The sequence below is a fragment of the Notamacropus eugenii genome, chromosome 1 (assembly GCF_028372415.1).
Source record: "Notamacropus eugenii isolate mMacEug1 chromosome 1, mMacEug1.pri_v2, whole genome shotgun sequence".
Classification (NCBI taxonomy): Eukaryota; Metazoa; Chordata; class Mammalia; order Diprotodontia; family Macropodidae; genus Notamacropus; species Notamacropus eugenii.
In genome coordinates, this window is record NC_092872.1 from 241,491,019 (window position 1) to 241,516,765 (window position 25,747).

The 25,747-nt window shown below is 40.6% G+C and overlaps 1 protein-coding gene across 4 annotated transcripts in view; it reads left to right on the forward strand.

Moving 5' to 3' along the window:
- EDC3 (enhancer of mRNA decapping 3) overlaps positions 1–25,747 on the forward strand; it is a 63,922-nt gene that overhangs the window by 27,262 nt on the left and 10,913 nt on the right. For all 4 annotated transcript variants that reach the window (XM_072628350.1, XM_072628349.1, XM_072628348.1 and 1 more), the window contains exon 4: positions 1,382–1,717. In XM_072628350.1, the coding sequence (XP_072484451.1) occupies positions 1,382–1,717 (336 nt within the window). The remainder of the gene's footprint in view (positions 1–1,381; positions 1,718–25,747) is intronic.

The window sequence follows — 25,747 nt, forward strand, 5'->3', positions numbered from 1 at the left end:
CACTTAATAAATGCATATTGAATGAACAAACATATAAAGATAATGTGTAGTCTGATACTGGGGTTCAAAAAGCCAGTTTTTCAAGGACCAGACAGGGAAGGTGTGGCTGGGGAGCCCTGCCTTTCTGAGAGAGTATGGGGTGTGTGAGTGATTGGCAGTGAGTATGTGTGATATGGCAGCAGGAAGCTCCCTTGCTCTGAAGGAGGCCAGTACCCAACAGTGGAGGGGGGGGGGGGGAGAGGAGGGAGGGGATGCACTGTTTTGGGCTCCAGATATATGGGAGGATGTGCTTAAACAAGCAGCTATCTTGGGGAAACATCCTGAGGGGCCTTGAGATCATGCCGTGTGTCCATCAGTTGGAGACAGATGATGTTGTTAGCCCTTGGAAGATAGAGTGGGGTGGTATAGTTGCTTTTAAGCTTTGAAGGACAGTCAGCGTGTAGTTGAGCTACTTGGTTCCAGAGGACAGAACTACGATTACTCCTCAGTTCACATTTTGTTACTCAGTTACTGTTACCCTGAGAGCTACATCTACTTTGTACAAATTCTCTTTGAATGTTAAAAAAAGGTTCTAGATTTGCTAAGTAGAGACCCTGTTGGAAAGATGAATAATACTTGACTATACAGATAGTTCTTGCTTTATATAAGTGGACCATTCTGCAGACCTCTGTTAAGTGATTTTTACCTAATGCACATTTGCCCACAGACATGGAGGGAGGGAGGCAGGAAGAGAGTCCTGTGGAGGGGGTTCCATGGGGTCACAGTCAGAGAAGCAAGAGCAGGAATGCTTGGGGGCTGGGACCAGCTGCAGGGGGGTTTGCTCAGAACTGAGAGGAAGAACACATGGGAGGCAAACATGTAGGGGCTAGACGTGGACAGACAGAAGAGGACAAGTGACTGGGGGGGGGGAGGTGCAGACATGTAGCACCCAAGCCTGGACACAGGTAAGGGGAGCATGGCAAAGGTCTCTCGTTGAAGGAGATCTACAGCAAAGTTGGGGAGGAGGCATCAGCCATGGCAGTCTCTCCTGTGTCCTTTTTGCTTTTACTTGGAAGGTTTTGTTTTGATTGTAAGGGGAGTTTTGGGGGGTGAAAGGCCATGAACCTCCTAGCCAGGGAGCAGGAGTGAAGAGCGAGAGCACAGTTCTGTACAGTGAAGTTAAGTAAGTTTTTTTTGGAATGTGGATTTCTTTCAGAATTCCTTAAGTAAAGTCCATTTTGCATAATGTGAATTTTATGTAACATGAGAACTGTCTATAGCAACTATTCCTGCTTAGTTGTTTCTTGGCTTCAATTTGTGTAGCAATGTCACAGTTGAAAGGATAGGCCAGAAGATTGACCAGTTAGCCACATTGATTTGATGGGTTTTGTTTTTCCTCTAGGGTCTTCTAGCAGTCGACATCCAAATCAAGCAACTCCAAAGAAAAGTGGAATAAAGAATGGCCAGATGAAGAACAAAGATGATGAATGTTTTGGGGATGACATTGAAGAGATCCCAGACACAGACTTTGACTTTGAAGGGAACCTGGCCCTTTTTGACAAAGCAGCTGTATTTGAAGAGATCGACACTTACGAGAGAAGGAGTGGCACTCGCTCCCGGGGCACCCCAAATGAAAGACCCACTCGATACCGGCATGATGAAAATATACTAGAATCTGAACCTATTGTCTACCGGCGGATTATGGTGCCCCAGAATGCCAGCAAAGAATTCTGTACTGGTGAGTCAGTCACTTCCTTTTCTATTCAGTTCTGGTTCCCTGATTTCCTGGATTTTGTTGAATAGCTTTCCTTTCTTGGTGTATATAAAATAGTAAAAACTATTTATTTGAAAGTCTTTATGTGAAAACTATAGAATGGACTAGAGCCTTCAAAATAGCTTATTCCTGCAAAGTGATTTATTTAGGAAGGGATTTTACGGTACATTTATTTATTTTTTCCAAGTAATCAGGATACCATGGCCTTCTTAGAAGGAAAGTAAAAATGACTGATGTTCGTGATTTACAAATCCTGTACATATATGTAGGATCTTAGCATTTAGAACCAGAAAAAGCACCTTAGAGGCCACTTCATCTCTTTATTTTACAGATGAGGAAATTCATCCTCCATAATTTCATCTGATCATCCTGACAATCCTGGGCAATATTCTGTGCAAGTATCACTATTGTCATGTTGCATATGAGCAAGTAGAGCCCCTCCTGCTGCCCTCATAGGTGTCTTTACAAAGATTTCCATTGTGTGGTGGAGGAGACTGAGGCTCCGAGAGGTTAACTGATTTACTCACAATCTGTAGGTAACAAAACTCAATCTAAGTCTTCTCACTGAATCAGTTGCTCTTTCCACTATTCTCTGGTTGCCTTGAGCTGATTTCAAGGCATTAATTTGTCTAATGGGGTACTTATGTGCCTGGAGTTATTTGCCTGGCAGAATTTGGCCTGCTCTTTATCATAGCCTTTATCAATTCCTTTCAGGAAAGTCTGATTCCACGGCCACATCACAGAATGAAGGTTTCTCAGGGATCCTGAAGGGGATGCCAGCTGAGAGACAACTTAGGCTGCTCTGACTGTGGCCAATCCTGGAAGGGCCGTGGGGGCGCCCTGGCTCTCCAGTTAGAAGCAGAGGGGCTTATCCTCAGACTGCTTATGCAGGGATGCATGTTTAAGCCATAGCAGCCCTGGAGAACTGCCTCACAATCTAGTGGAGGTTCATCTCTTTTAACTGAGGGAGAACCTACATTGGTGAGATCACATCCTTGATGTTTTGGAGTGCCTTAAATTTAGAATCAGCTCTGGAGTATTCAGGAAGGAAGGAAACAAGCACTTATTAAGCACCTGCTGTGTGCCAGACTCTGTGCTAAGCACTTTATAAATATTTTCTCATCTGATCCTTGCAGTGTTCTTGGAAGGAAGGTACTATTGTTATCTGCATCTTACAGTTGAGGAAACTAAGGCAAACAGGTTAAGTAATTTGCCCAGGGTTATACAACTAGTAAGTGTCTGTGAGGCTGGATTTAAACTCAGGTCTTCCTGACTCCAGGTCCCATGCTGTTGCTACCTAGCTGTCTCTGAATTTAAGTGAGAGCTGTACAGAAAGGTTTATGCAGACATTTTCTCATTTCTCCCTCTTCTGATATAAGAACTCCATTGTACATTCACTGAGCATGCTTATCTTCTCATTTGCTTTGTATTCTGTGTATATTTCTTATCTACCGATATAAGATTATAAGGTCATGAAGGCCAGGATTTTGTTTTCATTTACTTAATGTCTTCTGGGCCATGTTCTATGCTAGGCCCTAGAGATAACAGGGACAAAATGTAAACAATCCTCACCCTTGAAGAGCTTGTGCTTTGATTAGGGAAAGTAAGGCCCCAAGATAAGTAAAATCAAAGTACAGTTACACTGTATACAGTGCATTGTGGGAGAAGAGTACTAATAATGGGGGGAGAGGGGAGCAGGAAAGGTTTCATTTTGGAGCTGTCACTTCAGCTGACCTTTGAAGGAATGCAGGCATTTTATAAGGCTGAAGTGAGGAAGGGAGTGTAATTTCAGGTATAGGGATCAGCCTGGGCAAAGGACTGGAGATGGGAGATAGAACATAGAGAACAGGGAACAGCAAGTGGGCTGGTTTGGCTGGAGTGCAGAATAATGGAGTGTATTGAGTAAATAAGCCTGGAAAGACAGGCTAGAATCAAATTGTGAAGGGCCTTTAAGTGCCAAACAAAGGAGTTAGTGTTTTACCCTAGAGGTAAGAGACAGCTACAGAAGCTTCTTGGGCATGGAGCTGACCTGCTCATGCTTGTGCTTTCAGAATATCAGTTTGGTAGCTTTGTGGAAGGAGGCCTGGAGGGGGAGAGACTGGATGCAGGGAGACCAGGCTCTTATGGTCATCTGGGGGAGAGGGGAAAAGGGCCTGACCTAGGGCAGTAGCCTTGTGGGGAAGGAAAAGGAGGCAAGTCTGAAAAAGTTGATGGGTCACTAAGACTTGAATGTGGACTGAGTAAAAGTGATAGAGTTGTGGCTTTGAGGTTGGAGACCTGAGTGACTGAAAGGATGGGGGGGCCCTCAACTGCAATTTGCAAACTGGGCAGCAGAGTTGGGTTGGGGGAAGGATTATGGGTTCTTTTGAATTTGAAATGCCTGTAGGATTATCGGGATGAAAAGTGTAGCATCTAGCATCTAGTCACTTAGAAATACTTGTTGCAATGAATGAGTAATTGCCTGACCTTTGCTTATTTCATCAAAAGAGGGAACCTAGGATATCAGACTCATCACTCTGTTTTGTTAGTTATTCAGTCGCTCAGGCAAAAACATTTTGCTAACATGACCAAGGTTCTTGCCAGGGATTTCGGTTTGGCATTGTTAATACATTGTTTATTTTTCTTGATGTGCATTTTACTCGTGCTAATAAATATAATACAAGTTAGTTAGCACAGTAGAAGTATTCATGATAAATTATTGGCCAAGAGCTGATTCATTGTCGTCATTTATGGAGATAGCTTGGGTTATTTTTGAACTAGAAGAAAGAACTTAATTATTTCTTTATGGGGCTCAAAATGTGGCTTGCTGTGTCCCCTTGCAGTCTTTGGTCCTAAATAAAATCATGTGCACAGCTCAAAGTTAAGTGGGAGAAGCAGAGAAGGAAACTTATATTTATACAGCATCTACTATGTGCCAGCCACTGTGCTAAGTGCTTTACAAAGATCTTTTCATTTGATTGTCACAACAGCCTCTCAAGGTGGGTGCTGTTACTCTCCCCATTTTACAGTTGAGGAAACTGGGGCAGACAGCTAGTATCTAAGGCTAGATTCCTGACTCCAGGCCCTGCTCCTTGTGGTGGGCCACCAACTGTAACTGAAGCTGCTAGTGTTTGTTTTCCTAAGAGCTCTAGAATGATCCCTCAGTTTTACTATCTTCAAAGTCCTCTGCTCTCTGACCTAGCAGTGTCATCTGTCTGGGTAGGTGCTATAGAAATGCTTCATTGTCCGGGAGGGTGGCATTGTTGTCCTCTTTTCACTTACTGAACTTGTGGCCCCCTAAAATACCCACAGCTTTCTTCACACAGCCTGCTATTTGCTACTTTTCCCCAATCCTATACTTTTGAGGCTGATTTTTGAAGTACAAGTGTGTTTAGTTTATTTTTCTTCTCCCCTCTGTTTCAAGATAATATGCTCTGGACAGTAACTCAAAATCCATGATTGTGGGATAATACAGGATGTAATTTTTCAGAAAAATGACAGGAATGTTTTGGGCATGGTAAGAGGACAGCCTTGCCGTGGAATGAAGTGGCTCGGGTTGAGAACTGTTGTAAGGACGTAGGAAAGGGGTTCTGCCATCAAATAGCTTGTGTTTCCCTCTAGACAAGTGGAGAGGTGGATAAGTTCTAGTCTTCTTTCGTATTTTCTTATCTTTTTCATTTGCATAATTAAAAAATCTGTTGATAGGGAACATTAAAATACAGATATGTTGGATATCATCCAGGAAATAGATCCAGACCTTTCTGAAAAGTGAGGGCCTTGGTGTTTGCATTGAGCAAACTGTGAGAGTCCTTTCTGAGAATGGTATCTATAGGCCTGAGTAACTTCACAACAATACTTAGCTTGGCCCAGGATGCACAAGATGGTGCAAGTCACAGATTGACTTACTTGGCCACTCTGGTTTTCTGGTTGATCATCAGCGGAGCAGAGTAAAAAAGAAATAATGTTGACTGGCAGAGCCTCTGGTAACAGTGCTTGCTGTCACTAAGCAGTCACCTGGCTTGCTGCTTCTAGAAATGATGTCTTCTCTGCTCAGAGCCCAAAGACCTCTTGGCACAATGAATTCCAGGCCTTTCTTAGAGGAAACTGAGCAAAGGTCAGAGCCTGGGGATAAAAACTTCCTGATGGGACTTCATATCCAGTTTGATTCAGAGCTGTTGGGAGGATTATAAGTCAGCCTGTTGAATGGGACATCTGAAGGGCAGTACAGACTCAGAAAATGTCTAAACTGTAGAAGACCCCTTCCTTTTAGGAAGGCCCAGAAAAATGAAGAGATTGTCTTGAGTTCCCCCCTAGAGGGTGGGTGGTGGAGGGGAGCCTTAGGTGCTAGTCTTCTAACCCCAGATTCCTGTCTTTCCACTGGGTCAGACCTGCCTCAGCTTTTAAGAAAGAAAGATCATGTCTAAATCTATGTTGTTCTCTTGTACCCAAATGATTTATTGTATATTAGCTTCTCTATAAAAAGAGGAGTTGTACTGAATGAATTCCAAGCGCCACAGTTCAGAATGAATTCAGCTCCAGATCCTATGAACTTTAAACATTAATGACTTATATACACATATAAAGCTGTTTATATTTTAAAGTAATTAAACTCTTTTTTTTTTACTCCTTCTGTATGAATGAATGAGTGAAAAAGCACACCCACTGATTCTTATCCAGACTATTATGAATGATGTGACATACAAAAAATAGCCTGTTGTGATGGCCCACCTTTATTTAGGACTTACCTCACAACAACTTTCTGGGCTAGATAGTGCAAATATTATTGCTCCCATTTTACAAATGAGTTAACTGAAGCTCCCCAAAGTTAAATGGCTTGCCTGAGACCATGTACCTAGTAAGCATTGGAGCCAGGATTTGAACCCAGATCCTCTGACTGTAAGTCCAGCACTTTTCCCACTACTTCCCCTTGCATCAACAATAAAATAGAATGCAGTGAAGGACCAATGCCATATCATATGAGTAGTACAGAGAAGGCTGTAAGAAAAAGGAATTACTTCTAGTTAGGGTGGTCAGCTTATGAAATAGGAAGGATTTGAGTTGGGCCTTGAAGGATTTCAGTAGTCAAAGAGTTATGATTTTTAGGAATAGAGAAGAATTAGGAGAAAGGGTGTAGACTGCATGAACAAAAGCAGGGAAATATGAATATACAAAATTGTCTTCAATAGATACTGAATAAATTAGTTTGACTGGAGTTAAAGGTCTTTGTCAGAGAGTAACAAGATTAAAAAATGATATTAAAACCATTGTAGAAAACCTTAGATGCCCAGGTCAAGGAATTCAGGCTTTATTCATTAGGCAGTAAGGAACCATTGGAGGTTTTCTAATCTAAATGATATGATCAGAGTAGTTTAAGAACTAGTGTTAATCTGGCAGAGATATGAAGGATGAATTGGGGGTAGAGAGAAACTAGAAACTGGGAAACCAGTGGCTGTTATTTATACTGGTTTAGGTTGAGATGTTAAGGGCATAGCTTTAGTAGTGATTGTCAGAGTGGAAAGAAAAGAATGGATTTGAAAGAGGAAGAAAAGAACCAAAGATTGCTCCCAAATTTTGACGAAGCCTGTGTGGATTGTAAGAGGGCCAGTGGTATCTGACACAAACATAAAGGTCAGGAGGGAAAACTAGTTTGGAATGAGAAAAGATGTGGGGTTTGAAGGGAGGGGGGGATCTCCAAGTGGGAGTGTTCATCAGACACCCCCTAAAGCTACAGCAGTCAACGATCTCCCAGAAGAGACTGTAGAGATAGAAGAACAAAGGACTGAACACAGGAGAATCAAGAAGATGGACAGAAGAGGGGTAAAGGAATGAGCCAAGATGAAGTAGGAGATCAAGGCTATCAGAGAAGACAAGAAGAGAACTTTTAAAGATGTGGCTGGTGTTGTCATCTGTTGCAGAGAAGTCATAGGATAGTGGAAAAGAAACTGGACTGGCAGAAGATCTAGGTTGAAATTCTAGTTCTGCCACTCTTTTCCTAGGTGACTTTAGATGAGTCCCTGTTAGCCTCTTTGGACCCTGACTTCTTCATCTGTAAAATAAGGGGCAGTGGATTAAATGATCTCAGGCTCCTTCCATCACTAGCATTCTATGGTTCTTGAAGGAAGACTAAGAAAAGTCCATTAGGTGTGGTAATTAAGAAGTTATTGATGTTCCTCAAGAGTACAGTTTCATGAAGATGGAAGAGGCAGACACCAGGTTGCAGGAGGTCATAGGATCCTAACTCTAGAGCTGAAAGGGATCTGAGGTGGCCTCTAATCCAGTTCCCTCATTTTATAGGTGAAGAAACTGAGGCCCAAGGAGGCACCCAAGGCTACGTAGAAGTGAGCATCAGAGATAAGAGCTCCAGGTCCTTCGAGTCTGGAGCCAGTGCTCTTTTCACTGGTTAAGGAATCAGGAAATAGAGACAATTGACATAGACCAGTTGTTGGAAGGGCTTGGTAGGGGAAGAAAGGAAAGGGAAAAAGCATAGAGTCATTAGAGGGGACAACAGGCTCAAGTCAAGATTTTTTTCAAGAGAGGAGACTGACTTCCTACCAAGATGGCTCGCTGATGGCTAACCTTCACTGACTCCAGCAAAATCCAGAAGCTTGCACCAGATCTAACAATAAACACGAAACCCATTGAGAAACTACAGTGACATCTTCTTACCCAGAACTGTAGGGTAAGGAGGGGTCAAGGAACTCAAGCAAAGTGAGTCAACATAACCAAAGACAGGACACCTGCAAGGCCTATTATTACACCATGAAAAATTAAAAAAAAAAGGACCCTTCTGAGGAAAGTGGGAAGACTTTTGTGAACTGATGCACGGTGGAGGGAGCCGAACCAGAACAATTTGTATAATGACAACATTATAAAGAAAAAACACCTTGAAAGACTTTAGAACTATAGTCAATGCAGTGACAAAGCATGATTGCATAGAACTGAACATGAAGCATGCTACCCACTTCCTGCAAGAGGTGATGAACTTAAAATGAGACACACATCTTTGGACATGGCCAAATTTATTTTGCTTAGTTCTGCATATTTGTTGTGAGGTTTATTCCTTTGTTTATTATACATTTATGAAAAGGAGAAGTGAGAGTGAGAGAGAAACTTATTAAAGATTAAATAAGGATAATCCCCTAAAATAATAATAATCACAGGCTCATCCTGGCAAGAAAAAAAAATCCTGGACATTATATTTCTAGAAATTGTAAATATAAATTGCCACGAATTATTGGAGGCAGAGGGCAAAGATAGAAAGAATCCACTGTTCACCTCCTAAAAGAAACCCAGAAAGGAGATCCAAGAATGTCAAGGCCAAAATCTAGAGCCCCCACATCAAAGAAAAAATGCAGTCAACCAGAAGAAAGCAATGAAAGTACCACGGAAATACAACCAGGCTCATAAGACCTGGTAGCTTCTACTAAAAATGAAAGGAGATCCTGGAATATATTCCAAAGGGCAAAAGATGTAGTCTTAAAATCAAGAATGACTTACCCTGCAAAACTTAAGTATAATCACATAGAATAGGAAATTGAACTTTAAGGGAGCAGAAACTTTCACGCACTTTGAGCAAAAAGACCAAAGCCGAGTAGAAATTGAAAATATAGGCGTCAAGAGAAACTTAGGTAAATTTATTTGATGATTGGAAGGAGTGGGATGATGATGTAGTGGTATTATAATAAGAGATCTCTTGAAACAAGTGTCCATTCAGAACCCGAATGCCTTCGAAGGGTATTCAGGGAGTTAAATAAGAAAAACAAGGTAGAGGGCCTGGATTATGTGCTAGTGTAGAAAGGAGGAAGAAGGAGCAGAGTGGAACTTCCTATTTTTCATTGTTGAGATGCTAGAGAAGAGATACAAACTTGGAGGAAGAGATGTGAGGAGTGGGTATCAGATGACCCTCAACTCTTGTCTGAAATGTACAAGGGAAGGGTGAGTACTTACACATAAATACACACAGATTTTGGTGTACAAACACATCAAATTCAAAAGAGAAACAAGTGGGGATAGAAGGAGGAAAGTGGTATAAGCAGGAGGGACTAGGTAGAAACAAAATAAACTTACCGATCCTGAGGTGGATGGATGGGGGCGAGGGGGAGTAGAAAAGAAAATAACTAGAATCTAAGCTATTGCAAATTTTTTTTTTTTTGTATATATATATATATATATATATTTTTTTTTAAAGCTGTCCTCTATTATGTTCTGTTGTGCCCATGAAAATGCTCCTTTTTGGTGTGTTCAAAATTAAATTAAGTTCAAAATGAAATAGAGTAAAAGCAAGAAGGAAGACTGATACTTTAACATTTTTTTCAAACAAATTTTTGTTGATTTTTTTTTTTATATCATCCACATTCCCTAACCTCTCCTTCCTTCCTAAAGAGCTATATATCCTGTAACAAAGAATAAAAAAGAGGGGAAAAAATTGTTTAGCAAAGCAGAAGAGAAGTACCTTCCCATATCTGTGCTTTGGGGTCTTGCCTGGTTCTGGTAATGTCCCATCATTCAGTTTTGATTGTTATATTGTTGTTCTTTTATTTGTAAATTTGTTATTGTTTTTCTGATTTTGCTTATTTCACCTTGCATTAATTTATATAAGGCTTTATACGCTTCTTTGTATCAACCATATTGTTCTTTACAGAACTGTAGTATTCCATTAATAATAGTGATAATGCCTAATGTTTGTATTGAGCTTGAAGATTTGCAAAGTGTTTTGCTTCTTTTATCTCATTTGATTACATTCTTGTACCACACCTTGATTAACCATTCTCCAGTTGATGGAGTAGGTACTTTGCTCTTTCTGCTATGAGAAGTGATGCTGCAGATCTTTTGGTGAATATGAGGCTTTTCTTTCTATCATTGGCCTCCTTGGAGTAGGTTTATCCTTAGCAGTGAAATATTTGGGTCAAAGGGCATGGGCACTTTAAGTACTTTGTACAATCCAAATTGCTTTCCCAAGTGGTTAGCACAATTCACAACTCTTCTACAAGTGCATGTGCTTTTCTTTCTTCGATACCTCCATTATTTTTTGTCATCTTTGCCAATTTACTGAGTCTGAGGTGAAACCTCAGCATTGTTTCTGATTTGTATTTCTCTTATTAGTAATTTGGAGCATTCTTTCAAATGATTATTAGTAATTTACAATTCTAAGCATCATTTGTTCGTATTCTTTGAATTATTTACTGTGCATTGTTCTGTTGTATACTGGTACATTTTTGATGTGAGGGAACATGAAGATACTGGAAACAGAAGAGGGATATAGGCTTGCTATAGAGTAGGAGACTTGCTCTTTCCTTCCTAGTGGCTGACCTTTCCACCTTTCCTGTGATTCCTCCCCTCTCACCTAACTCCATGTCTTTATAACTTATTTGAGAATATTATTTTCTCTAGTTGAGCTCCTCCATTTTATAACTGAGAAAACCAACCCCTAGGATAGTTAAATAGCTTTCCTGAAGAGCAGTGGGTATTTCATGGTAGAATAGGGTTTGACCTCAGGTTCTGGATCTCCCATTTTAGTATTTTGCATTGCACCACACTTAAACTCTGTATTCACAAATCAGTATAATACAAGACAGTATGAGGAGAGAGATCATTAACATTTAGGGGCATCAAGGTGGGCTTCAGAGAATTTTAAGAGACAGATGAGAAGAGAGTGAATTCTGCACACAGGGTCAGCTTGTGCAAATTCACAGAAGCTCATGATGAAGGGCTTAGCTTCCTTTCCTGTTATGCTAGCTATTATTATGTTTTGCATTCCTCTAAGAATGTGAGTTCCTTGAAGGCAGGAACTTTCTTTTATTTGAATGAGAGAGGTGACATGTATGAAAATAGTTGTACAAGACATACAGAATAGATAGAACCTAACAGAAAAACACAAGTAGCAAGACTGAAAGGGCACTAGAAAGGTCCTCCTGTAGAAGATGGCATTTAATCTGTGTCTTTAAGGAAGCCATCATTGAAGAGGGACGTCATTCTGGGCATGGGGAGCAGTCATTGTCAAGGTACCCAAAAGGAGGATGAAGCACTTGTGTAAAATGTGGCATGTAGGGCTGATTCCTGGAAGGAAGTACTGTATCAACATATTGGAAATATAGGAAGGGCCCAGGTTGTGAGGAGCCTTAAATGCCAGGCAGAGGAGTTGATATTTGATCTTTAGAAGTTCAGGTGGAGGCCACTGGATTTTGTGGAGTAGAGTTACACCTCTACTATAAAAAAATCATTTTGGCAGCTGTGAGGAGGATGGACTGGAGTGGGGAGCAGCTTGGGTCAGGGACAACAATCAGAAGACTCTTGGGTAGTCCAGGTGAAAGGTGATAAGGGACTGATCTAGATGGATAACTGTGAGTGAAAAGGAGATAGGTCTGAGAGATGGGAAGAAGAAAAAGCAAAAACATCTGACAGCTGATAGGCTAGATGCAGTCAGAATGAAGAGTTGAGGATCAATCAAATCATTCAACAGGCATTTATTAAGCTCCTACTGTGTACCAGTCACTGTCCTAGGGATTCAAGTACCAAGAATGAAAACTATTGAAGAAGTTATGTTCAAACTGGGGAGATTAAAAAGCGTGTGTGTGTGCGTATGTGTGTATGTGTTTAATAATGAAAATGTAAGAATAAATTTTTTAGAAAACAGATATAAATAAATATCAGCTAGTTAAATAAGAGGAAGTTTGGGAGGGTAGGCATAGCAGCTGGGGAGATCAGGAAAGGATTCCTGTAGAAGGCAGTGGTTGAGCTGCAATGGAAAGGAAAATAGGGCTTCTGTGAGGCAGAAGTGAGGAGAAAGGGGTGCATAGTGGACAGCCAGTGCAAGCAAAGGCATCCCGGTGGAGTATGGAGAAACTGAGAGGAAGGGAGACCTGGATTGCAGTATGGGAGGGAATATATAGTGAACCTGGAAAGACAAGTTGGGAAGGGCTTTAAAAACTAAAGCCAAGAGTGGATGTTATCCTAGAGGCAATCTAGAGTCTTTGAAATTTGAATAAGGAAATGAGAGAGTCATTTTTGGTTGCAGTGTGGAGAACTGGTAAGGGTGCAGTCTTGAAGTGGGGAAGCCCATTAGTAAGTCAGAGTGTAAGGAAAACTTATCAAAGGGATGTGGGAAATTTTTAGTAGTAACTGTTGTGTTGAAATAGTCCGAAAGTAACGTGTTAGTGAAAAGATTTGTGTTGGAGAAAACTTTATGAACAAAAAAATGAGTCCTAAATTGTTTCCTTTATGAAATATTGTTGTGTTTTATTTATGTGCACATGCATGGTAAGTTTATTTCCTTTCATTTTGAACAAAGGGAATGGGAAGATTTGCTGAAAGCCATGGACTATGGGGACAAAAAAGGGTTGGGAACCCCTCTGCTGGGAGGCAGTTTTAGATCAGTTATAAGGAAATAATTGGGACTGGCCCAAAATCAAATTCCTTGTCATCTGAAGTATTCAACCAAATTCAAGGTGATCAGTTATCTTGTTAGGCATATTGTAAAGAAGATTCCTTCCTTTAGTAGCTGATTCAGAGGTAGGTGGGAAAGTCCATTGAAGGTGCTAAAGACATGGAAAAATTTCAAGGGAGTAACAGTGTTGTAATAGTAAAATAACCATGAGGGGTACCCTGGAAGTTGGGAGCAAATTTAGTACATCTAGTAGGGGGAAAGCTAGGGGAAGCTGTGGGTTGGGGAGCTGTTCCAAAGTGAAAAGAAGGCTAAAGCTATTGATCTTGAGATACTTGAAAGTCACTTGAATTTCCCTACCAGGCTTCTCATATGAATTGCCTCATGAGTATGTAATTATTCTTCACTCCAGTCAGGCTTCTGTTTAACTTCTTCCTTTTGTTCTCTACTATATAATGTGGGATACCTGTTTTTTATTAGATAGTGTAGGTGGCCAAGTTGATAAAATCAGTGTGTCCCTATAACTCTGACTTTTGACTTTGTGCCTACTTGGAAGAGTCAGCATTTTTTCCTTCCCTATCTTCTCCTTCCTGCTCTTGTCTCTTGGAAGGCTCCAGGGTGAACTCCCCCAAGTAGCTCTTTAGTTATGTTTAAGGTCAGCAGGTATTTTTTTTTTTTTTTGCACAGGGTCATTTTGGAAGAAGTAAAATCTTTTAGCTTGGAAATGACCATTGAAGAATTTTACTCTTTTGATGGCAAAGTTTTACCTATTTAGATACTTCTCAGTTAGATTACTGTCATTAAGAAGAACTATTTGCTGTCACAGTGGGATTTTTCAAGATTGTGATTAGTTTTTAAACCTGAGGGCAATCACTTATTCTAATACCCTTTAAGATACCATTCCAGGGAGTGTCACTTTTTCTTTCGAATTAAGCCCCGCCCTAGAAAGTGTGACTAAAGTATTGCTCCTGGGAGGAGTAGACTAAGCAGCCATTCTCTTATCAGTTGCACTATTTTGGGGGAGATCAGAAAATTTCATTATTTGAGACATGGAAATGAGAGGTATTATGTGAATGGAATGTACTTGACAGGAGTTGGGGTTTGGCCAGAACACCTGTGTTAATACCCATCCTACTCTCTCATGAAAACTCACACAAATTTGAATGCCTCTAGTTCTTGAAAATTTGCCTTTATAGACAACTTCATTGGGAAGTCATCTTGCACTTCTGACAAGCAGAAGAGTAGTTTTCTGGGTGTAGAGTCTGAGGGGGAGGAGATGGTATCAGACACTAGAAAAATAAATAACAAGTTGTAAAGAAAAACAATTTCAAAAGACTTGAGAAAGAACTTTGATCAATGTAGTGACCAGCTATAGAGGGCCACCTCCTAACAGAGAAGTGATAAAATCAGGATGCACAATGAGACATGTTTTTGGGCACAGCCAGTGTAGGGATTTGTTTTGCTTTTTTTAAAACAAAGGGGACATGGGGATGGTCATAAGCAGAGTAGAATAGCAAAAGTGTGTGTGGGGGGGGTCATTGAGGAATCTTTTTATTTATTTTTTATTTTTTTTAATTTATTTATTCAACTTTTAACATTCATTTTCACAAAATTTTGGGTTCCAAATTTTTTCCCCATTTGTCCCCTCCCCCCACCCCAAAACACAGAGCATTCTAATTGCCCCTATCACCAATTTGCCCTCTCTTCTATCATCCCTCCCTTCCCTTGTCCCCATCTTTTCTTTTGTCCTGTAGGGCCAGATAACTTTCTATACTCCATTACCTGTATTTCTTATTTCCTAGTAGCAAGAACAGTACTCGACAGTTCTTCCTAAAACTTTGAGTTCCAACTTCTCTTCATCCCTCCCTCCCCACCCATTCTCTTTGGGAAGGCAAGCAGTTCAATATAGGCCATATCTGTGTAGTTTTGCAAATGACTTCCATAATAGTCATGTTGTGTAAGACTAACTATATTTCCCTCCATCCTATCCTGCCCCCCATTGCTTCTATTCTCTCTTTTGATCCTGTCCCTCCCCAAGTGTTGACTTCAAATTGTTCCCTCCTCCCATTGACCTCCCTTCCATCATTCCCCCCACCCTGCTTATCCCCTTCTCCCCCACTCTCCTATATTGTAAGACATGTTTTCATACCAAAATGAGTGTGCATTTTATTCCTTCCTTTAGTTGAATGGGATGAAAGTAAACTTCATGCTTTGCTCTCACCTCCCCTCTTTTTCCCTCCACTAAAAAGTCTTTTGCTTGCCTCTTTTATGAGAGATAATTTGCCCCATTCCATTTCTCCCTTTCTCCTCCCAATATATTTCTCTCTCACCACTTAATTTCATTTTTTAAGATATGATCCCATCCTATTCAGTTCACTCTGTGCTGTGTGTGTGTGTGTGTGTGTGTGTGTGTGTGTGTGTGTAGGAATGTAAACAGTTCAACTTTAGTAAGTCCCTTATGACTTCTCATTACTGTTTACCTTTTCATGCTTCTCTTCATTCTTGTGTTTGAAAGTCAAATTTTCTTTTCAGCTCTGGTCTTTTCATCAAGAATGCTTGAAAGTCCCCAATTTCATTGAAAGACCATTTTTTCCCCTGAAGTATTATACTCAGTTTTGCTGGGTAGGTGATTCTTGGTTTTAGTCCTAGTTTCTTTGACTTCTGGAATATCATATTCCACGCCCTTTGATACCTTAACGTAGAAGCTGCTAGATCTTGTGTTATCCTGATTGTATTTCCACAGTACTTGAATTGTTTCTTTCTAGCTGCTTGCAATATTTTCTCCTTGACCAGGGAACTCTGGAATTTGGCCACAATGTTCCTAGGAGTTTCTCTTTTTGGATCTCTTTCAGGCAGTAATCGGTGAATTCCTTGAATACTTATTTTGCCCTCTGGTTCTAGAATCTCAGGGCAGTCAGTTTTCTTTGATAATTTCATGAAAGATGATGTCTGGGCTCTTTTTTTGATCATGGCTTTCAGGTAGTCCCATAATTTTTAAATTGTCTCTCCTGGATCTATTTTCCAGGTCAGTTGTTTCTCCAATGAGATATTTCACATGATCTTCCATTTTTTCATTCTTTTGGTTTTGTTTTGTGATTTCTTGGTTTCTCATAAAGTCATTAGCCTCCATCTGTTCCATTCTAATTTTGAAAGAACTACTTTCTTCAGTGAGCTTTTGAACCTCCTTTTCCATTTGGCTAATTCTGCTTTTGAAAGCATTCTTCTCCTCATTGGCTTTTTGAACCTCTTTTGCCAGTTGAGTTAGCCTATTTTTCAAGATATTATTTTCTTCAGCATTTTTTTGGGTCTCCTTGAACAAGGTGTTGACCTGCTTTTCATGCTTTTCTTGCATCTCTCTCATTTCTCTTCCCAGTTTTTCCTCCACCTCTCTAACTTGATTTTCAAAATCCTTTTAGAGCTCTTCCATAGCCTGAGCCCATTGAATATTAATTTTGGATGTTTGGGATACAGAAGCCTTGACTTCTGTGTCTTTCTCTGATGGTAAGCATTGTTCTTCCTCATCAGAAAGGATGGGAGGAGATATCTGTTCACCAAGAAGGTAACCTTCTATAGTCTTATTTTTTTTCCCTTTTCTGGGCATTTTCCCAGCCAGTTATTTGACTTCTGAGTTTCCTTTCCACACCCACCTCATCTCCAGATCCGCCCAGCTAGTGCTTAGGGGCTGAGATTCAAATGCTGCTTCCCAGCCTCAGGGCTTTTGGTGGGGTAGAGGCAGCTATTCAGTGTGAGATTAAGTTCAGGTGCTTAGGTGGGGGCAGGGCCACCACTAGGGGCTCAGTTCCCTCAGGGGGTTTATGTAGAGACCTTCAACAATGGATCCAAGCTCCTGCCTGCTTTGGGAGCCCCTGTCCCATGCTGCCTCCCCAGGGGGCCTGAGTTATGGGGATACCCCACTCCCCTCTCGGCAAGCCAAAAAGACTCTCTCACTGACCTTTGGCGCCTGTGGGTGGAGGGACCTGCGCAGCTGCTGGAGATTCTATCCCTGAAGCCTGCTCAGATCTGCTCCTCTTGGTGCCGAGCAGCCAAGGCAGTGCTGGGCTTTGCTCCGGGTCCAGTGCATGACGGACTTTTGGCTTCAGTTTTTCAGGTCCCTCTGGAACAGAAATCTCCTCCACTCCATTGTTCTGTGGCTTCTGCTGCTCCAGATTTTATTGGGAGTTCTTCTTTACAGGTATTTTATGGGCTGTGGGTTGGAAGCTAGCATGTGTGTGTCTTTCTGCTCCACCATCTTGGCTCCTCCCTGAGGAATCTTTTTAAATACAGAGAACAGAATGATGGTCAGAAGAAGCACAATCAGGGCAGCTTTGAAAGCCACAGGTTGAAGTTATTATAAACCTAAAAGAAAAGCCAGCTCTACATAATACATATCTACAGTTTCATATATGGTCCTGTTCTACACTGTATATGGAAACATCCACTTTAATATGACATTTTAGGTTCAGAATTTTTTAAAAAGTAGATTTTAGCTTAAATCTCTTGGTTGACACAGAGCTGAAAGTCCTGACCACATATCATTAAATTTCATTATATGTTAGGTAAAAGGAGAACTATTAAAGCAGGTATCTTGGCTTAGATTCTAGTCCCAGGGATTGCATTCTTTCTAGTCTTTCCATTATTTGTAACTGAAAAAGTCTTTGTGATGTTGTTGACAAATTATTGATGTATTTCCCATTTAGTAATTAAGTCCTAGAATGGAAGGATATAAAGATGTCTAGTGTCTCACATGCTTTGAGTGTTACTTAATAAAGTTGAGGAGTTCCTATTTCCAAAACAGAAGGGATTCCTGCTGATAATAATTGCTCCAGGAACCTGAGATCCTCTTCAGTTTTATGGTTGTAGGTAACTGTTATTCATCCTTTTGCAAAGAAGACCAATGACATCAGCAGGGTGATGTCTTGATTTGCTTGTGAATTGGATTTAAGTGAGACAGAAGTGGGCAAAGTCATCAACCTCACTCCTCCAGAGTAATTGAAGTCCAGTGGCAGGAAATAAGTCAAGATGACTGGCAACAGATCTGTGTAGATAAATAGTCAGGAAAGGAATTTGATTTAGTTATCTGTTACCTCAAACTCTATTGAGTTCATTATCATCTTAACCTTCTTTACTAGCCCTAAATGCTTCCCCTTCCCAACTATTCTCTTCTTTCAGTGTTTTCAGTTAGTAGTAGCTATGCCTAGCGTACACCTCTTGGCCATGATACTGCCTCTGTGCACCAATCTTACAGGTTTAAAACCTTGAGTACTTTGCAGTCATGTATGTAATTGATTTATATCATCCTATTCTGTTTTTTCTTTCATAATATGTCTTGAGTTCTTTTTTTCCCTATTTATGCCAGTCTAGACACTGATGACTTTTATCTCTGGGTTATTTCAGTATTGTGTTGGCTGGTTTCTCTTTCTTACAATCCTCCCTTTTCACCACTTTGAAACTAATTTCCCCCAAATGCTATTTTTGTGCTACTCTTCTGCTGAAGAACTGAAATAATTAATTATCAGTTATCTTCCATACCAGATCCAAACTTTTCTGTCTGGCTTTCAAGCCCTCCATAATCTGCCCCCATCCTACTTAGAGCACCTCATTTCCTACTAGTTCCTTACCCAGGTCCCTCAGATCAGACAACCTTATCATCTGCACACATTAGGGTTCTCACTTTTGTGTGTTTTGTTCATGCTTATACTTTGACTCAGCCTAAGTCCTGGCTTCTCTAACTACTTCAACCCACAGCACTGTCTCTCTTCTTTGAACTCCTTCTTGTTATGCCCATTGTCTCTCACCTGTGGCTCCAAGAAGCATAGTGCCATAGTGGCCACACCCCAATAAAACCGTCTTGGCAGATGGGCTAAACTAGGTTGAAGGTAACCGACAGGCTTCATACCTGTCAGTGACTTTTGAGGATGTCTACCCCAAGCATGTGAAGACTTCAGCTGGTGGAATGGGTAAATGAGAACAATTTCTTCCAGTGGTCATGAAGGTGACTGCTAGGTGTTGTGGAATGCTTAGAGCTTGGTTAGGTATCAAAGATGCCAAGGTCATCCAACGAATCCCAAGCCATTGCCAATCATCCTGACTTTTGTTCTGCCACCGGATTTTACTGATCCTGGAAGAGAGAGTGAAGCAGATGACTTTGTGCAACTCTGCCTCACGTAAATCCAATTAACATGCAAGTTAAGACATTACACATAATATCATTGGTGCTCTTTGAAAACAAAGGCTGGACAACCACATTATGCCCATAATCATAACCACACAGTTTAGTGCATGTGTTAGAATGTAAGCTGTGTCCTTAAAGTGGAGAGAGAAAAAACTATCAGAGAGGCAGCATTGGTGAGTGGAAAGACTCATTTTTTATACTTGTATCCCTGACTCCTAGCACACTTTTGGGCACATAGTAGGTGCTTTGTTAATACCTGTAGATCAGTTGATACCAGTATGGTAATTGTTTCCTAATTCTGTCATTTATGTTATCTTTTTGATTAGATTTGTAAACTCCTTGAATGCATAGACCAGGCCTTCTACTTCCTTTTTTTCTCTTATAGCACATGTAAATCATGGGCAGCTAGGATAGAGCACTTGGCACTGTGGAAGTCAGGAAGACTCATCTTCCTGAGTTCAAATTTGGCCTAAGACATTTACTAGCTGTGTGACCCTGGACAGGTCATTTCACCCTGTTTGCCTCAGTTTCCTCATCTGTAAAATGAGCTGGAAGAGGAAATGGCAAACCACTCTAGTATGTCTGCCAAGAAAACTCAAAGTGGGACCACAGGGAGTCACATACGACTGAAAATGACTGAACAACAAATGTGAATATTTACCAACTGGTCATATGTATTTGGAGTGTCCAAACTTTAAGGACCTAATACAAGCCCAAAGAGATGACTCTACACAAAAACAGAAATAAGTTTGGGCCGGAATAAGACGAACTTTTTCCTACTTGGCTAGTCTATTTAAGTAGAATTTTAATGGGGAGGAGTGAGATCTCTGAATGTGGCAGAAGTTTAGTCAGTTTAGTTAATGTAAATATGTTAGTATTTCTAGTTAGTACTTTGTATAATTAGTATAAATATGGACTGGAGGATCCCATAGCTGCACTTACTTTTGGTACTTCATTTATGTTGATTCTATGTTAAATGAGTATATGGATGAATAAAATATTATGGAGTGCTTATTATATGCAAAATGCTGGTGATACAAAGAAAAAAATAAGACCATCCCTGCCCCTTTTCTGATGGAGGAGACTGACACATCTGAAAGGTTTTCAGGTGTGCATCAGATGAAGGCTATTGACTCTTAGAGTGTAGCAGCAAAGTAGATGTTAATTCCACTAATGTTAGTTCCTCAAGTTGAATTACTTGACGGTGTGGGAGGACTTTGGTGGCAACAACTTTCCTTTTTGGCTGTTGAGGAGTTGTAGCTGTTGCCAGGCTACATCTCCATAGGATTGCTTTTTAATATGATGGCTGAGGGAGTTGCGCTAGGAGGAATGCTCTTCCTACAGCTCTTGGGCTCAGGTTCCTGGGCTGTCCCCATTAGGATCTGAGGGGAGATGGTGATTAGACTTGTCTGGCACAGGCTGCCTCCTGTCTGTCCCTCGAGAGCTACAGTTTCAGCTACATTGGTGGTTGGTGCACTGTCATCCCATTGCAGAATTAGAAAACTTTAGGGCCTTGATATATAATGCATCTTTAGGACCCTTAGCATTCCAACCATGTCCTTTTGTTGTTTTTTTGGAATTAAATACCCTCGAATACAACCTAGGACTGACCCACCTTCCTTTGTACTGTGTTGTAGATAGTGATCTAAGCTGACTTGGGCATATCCAGATGGTTTTGGAATCTAAGCAGGCACACTTCCTCATGGGCAGCTTGCCTCCTGATACCTGGTGAGATGGAGAAATCAAAGTAGTAGCTTGTCTTGCACAGCAGCATGAGAGGAAGCTGAAGAGTGAACATAAAAGAGAAGGATGTGAGAAAGTGCAGGATTATTCTGGGATGGGGGAAAAGGCGTGAGAAAAGTCACATGCAGAATTGTACATTGTAGGGAATGTTTGGGCACATGTAATGGCAGGAATAGAAGGTGGTGTGTCATGAATCAGTAAGGCACTTAATTCATACTGTGGGAATGATCTGCACAGGTTTATAAAATTTGTTTATAAAATTCTATTTTGAATGTGTTTAGGAAATGTTTGTGATATCCTGGAGTTAATCAGCGCTCCAGAAATGCTGTGCAAGTCATGAAATACTTATAATTATATTGCCTTTTCTTCTCAGGCAGCTGTAAAATGTGTTGTTAACAAAAGCCATGGGATCTCCTTTAATTTCCAAACAATGAAATGAAAATCCACCAAAATTCCAACCCAGACATCATTAGACTTGGTTAATCTTAAGCTCTTTTTTGTTTTGGTGGCATTATTGGTAAGTTATACCCACTAGATCCTTGATTCCTGATACTGTTGGGGTAGATCTCACTCCCTTGGTCTGATTGGGATAAGCCAGTCTGACTAGTTGCTCCTTGCATGTAGAATTGGAAGAGAAGCATTTTGGGTGCTTGTACATTCCTGTCAGACAGCAATTAGGGTAAGGTTGTTATGGACCTGTAGTTTGCATGCTACAACATTATAGGGGTGTGTTTGCTTCTTTCTGTAGACTATGAAAACATACCCTGTGTGTATGCACCCTGCTCTCCTGCTCCCTACCTCTGAGTTGGTTGGCTGCCAGTAGACATAGATGAATGAATTGGTCACAGGCAGGTACCCTGTAGCTGTAAGATCCAGCGAGGGCAGCCAGTCTTCCCCAGGGGTTAGAGGAGGGAGCACTTCATAGCAGATCTCAGGGTCAGCCTTGAATCCTTCCTCTTGAAGTCTTTAGGAATGAAAGGAACACTTAAGCTTTTGCTACCAGAAGGGGCAGGGATGGAGGGGGGGGGGGGATTGGGCAGTGCAAATCCCAGAGCTATGGAACTCTGGACTGCCCTAGTCAGGGAACATGGACACCCACCCACTTCACATTCACCATCAGCTGTGGGATTTAAAATGACGTGGGATAAATGAGGAAAGAAATGAATGGAGCATAGTGAAAGCTGAACCTTGAGTGACTTCCTAGGAAAGAGACCAGCAGGTGCGTGACTTGTCTGACAGGTTTAGAGGTCGCCTTGTGAGTCAGAGCGTTCATTGACTTTTTCACACAGCTTCCAACAGTTACTAATTAGTCCTGATAATGTGTTACATGTGTGCACATATAGGGCCTGCTATAAAAAGGTGATTTTTTAATCAGCTGTTAACATGCAAGGTTAGGCTACACCTGCTGCACCATTAATGGCAGCTTCCCCAGAGAGACTGGAAGGGTAGAATACTTGGCTGTCCTGGAAATTAAAGGTGAAAATTACAGTCTAGGTCTTCTCAGAGTTGTCTTTTTTCCATATCAAGGCCAGTTGAAATTGAAGATTCTCCCTATCACTTTGCATATTGTGGCTTTCCAGGAAGTGCTGAGTGCTAGGAATTGGACACTGAGGTTCACTCTGACCTGCCCCATTTCCATTTCTCACATAATGTGTTACATTATTCTACCCTGACTTGTTCAGCTGTTCTCTAGTTGATGAGTATCCTTTTGTTTCCATTTCTTCAACACTACAAAAAAAGAATGGCTGTACAAGTGTTTGTACACAGAGGATGTATTCCTTTTTCTTTTATCTCTTTGGAGTATGGTCTAGTAGTGATATCACAAGAGTATGACATAGTTTAGTAACTTTTGGGACATAGTTTCAAGTTGCTTTCCAGAGTGACTGGACCAATTATAGCTCCACCAACAATGTATCACTTTGCCTGCCTTCCCACAGCTTCTCCAGCAATTGTCATTTTCCTTTTTTGTTTTCTTCGTCAGTCTGATAGACTTGAGGTAGATCTCAGAATTGTTTTAATTTATGCTTCTCTAATTATTATTTGGAGTTTTTTTATGTCTGTTCATTGCTTAGATTTCTTCCTTTGAGGACAGCCTGTTTATTTCCTCTGACCATTCATCTATAAGGGAATGGTTGTCATTTTAATAAATGTATGTAATATATATTAATACATTATATGTACTTAAATATAATGTTAATATATATTGCTCCTGGCCATATGATGTGCTTGATTCTCTTAGATGCCTCAGAGAAGATGGTAATTCCTCATTGCCTTTTGCATCACCTATAATTGTAACTCTTCATGGTGTTCCACAATTGCAGTCATATGGAGAATATTGGTGTTAAAAATAGGGCCTTTGGTGGCGTTCAGTTACTTATGAAGTTCAGTATAGTTTTCCCAATGTGATACAGCCCCATCACCACCTCCTATTCAGTTGTGGGCCTCCCAAAATATAGCGATGGACTCTCAGTGGGTTGTCTGTTCAACTCATTTACATGATTTGCACAGTATCTGTTCTTCATTCTCTTGGTTTTCCTTTTGTATCAATATGGATCTCATTGGCAAGTCCTAGTGTTTCCATGCTCAATACAGTTAGTAAAATGCCTGCTATAAATAAGAGTGCCTGTACCACCTCTCTGGGAATAGAGAATACCTCTGTGTGAACTTGGGGCAGGGCGTCTTCATTATATTGTTGAAGATTTTTGGTGATCATTGCTGAATGTCAAGAGTGAATCACTGAACAAAGTTTACTCTGTAAGTCTGTCATGGAATTACATGATAATGTACTCTGGGAAATGGCTCATTCTAGCAGACCTTTGCATTTTGTTTTGTATCATCAATTGCTTCTTTGTCATCAGTAGACATTGAGATGGTGAACTGTGAAAGCCTTCATTTCCTTCTTGTGTTTTCATCAAGAATATTGCACATATTCATAGACTGTCTATTAAGAGGATTTTATCCAGATGAGAGCAGACAGTTGACTCATTCTATTGTTGTCTGTGTTCTCAGTTTGCTTTTTGGGGGTAATAGTACCATATGTTCTTTTTGAATTTGCTTCTCTTTGAGATAGCTTGGTCCGCAAGTAGTCTTACACTTGTTCTCTTACATTAATACACTTTTGGTTAACCTCCTGCTCTGTATGATAATTTGGAAATGTTCAAAAAAAACCCCATTTGACCCCTTGACCCATGCTTCTGCCTGGCATGTATCTTCTCTAAGGAGATCAAAGACAGAAACAAAGTTCTACTAAATGCAAATAGTAGCAAAGAATTGGAAACAAAATGAATGTTGATTGCTAGGGGAATGACTCTAAACACCCCTCCCCCCCCCCCCCCCCAGCCCCCACTGTGGCATAGAAATGGGAAGAATTCAGAGAAGCATGGAGAAGATTTTTAGGGACTGATGCTCTGAGATAAATAGAATCGGAAGAATGGTAAGCATTCATACGTAGAGACTGAAACATTTAAACCCAAAAAAAAACCCTGAAAAAGGAGGTTGAACTTAGATTAATTTAACAACTAACCAAGGGCCTGGAGAAGAGGGAATAAAACATCTCTACCTTCTCTTAAGAGAAGTCAGGGACTGTGAAGGCAGCATATTGCATACAGTGTGAGCCCCATTCACTGCGTTGGTTGTTTTCTCTGTTAGGAAGGGACGTTCATTTTGTATATCTAAACATGATGGTGGGATAAAAAATAAAATTTAATTTTGTAAATTGTGTTACTTTGAGCTTGGGTTTCTTCTACATCTATTTCTGTCCTGCTACTTTTTCCAACTTTATAAATGCTAATGCCACTGATAAATGAGTGGTGTCCAAATATGGTGCTTCCGTTGTCACTGTTCATGAAAATAGGTCCCCATAGAAATGCCAGCTGATCTGTTCCATTTCATGTTTGTTGTCATTCTAGTTTCATTTACAAATTAATATCATACCAATGAGATGATATATCCTCGAAGTCCAATTGAAACCTCTCTTGTTTTATCAGTCTGTACCGTAACAGCTTTCTGGCTCTTACTCTGCTGATCACCAGCCAGTTCTGATATTTTAAAAGTAGTATTGGCCTGTGGTGGGGTATGGAGGACTTCAGATGACCAAGCAATTAAAGTTGCTTACAGAATCTGACATAAGTCTGCTAGTTACTTTTCTTTCTTGGTTGTTTAAGGCCCAGGAATAGTCATTGGATACTAGTGTGTGAAATATATAGAATTCAGACTACTCACTTTCGATGTTACTGTTCTTGCCTTTGTTATCTAGGAAAATCTGAGTCTTCATTTTTTGTGTGTGGCTTTTTTCTGATGTTTCAAAATAAAATGGAAATGAGGGGATGTTAAATTTCTTGCCATCTCTCTCACTATTCCCCACTTCTTTTCTGTATTCCAGCCATCTGGAAAGTGATGATTCACCACACTTTCAGTTCCATGACTTTATTCAAGTTATTCATAATCTCAGATTTGTTCCCTTCCAAACCCCATCACCCTGTTGACTTTTTACCCTTCCAGCTCTGCCCCTGAAATCAGGAAGATAAGTTGAAATCCTGCCTCATATACATCCTAACTGTGTGACTATGGGACTCTCTGAACCTCAGTTTCCTCATCTGTAAAATGGAGATGATAATAGCACCTACTTCCCATTGTTGTAAGGATCAAATGAAATAATGTTTAAGTGCTTAACTATGTGTCAGATTTGGGGACTAAAAAGAAAGGCAAGGACCTTTGCCCT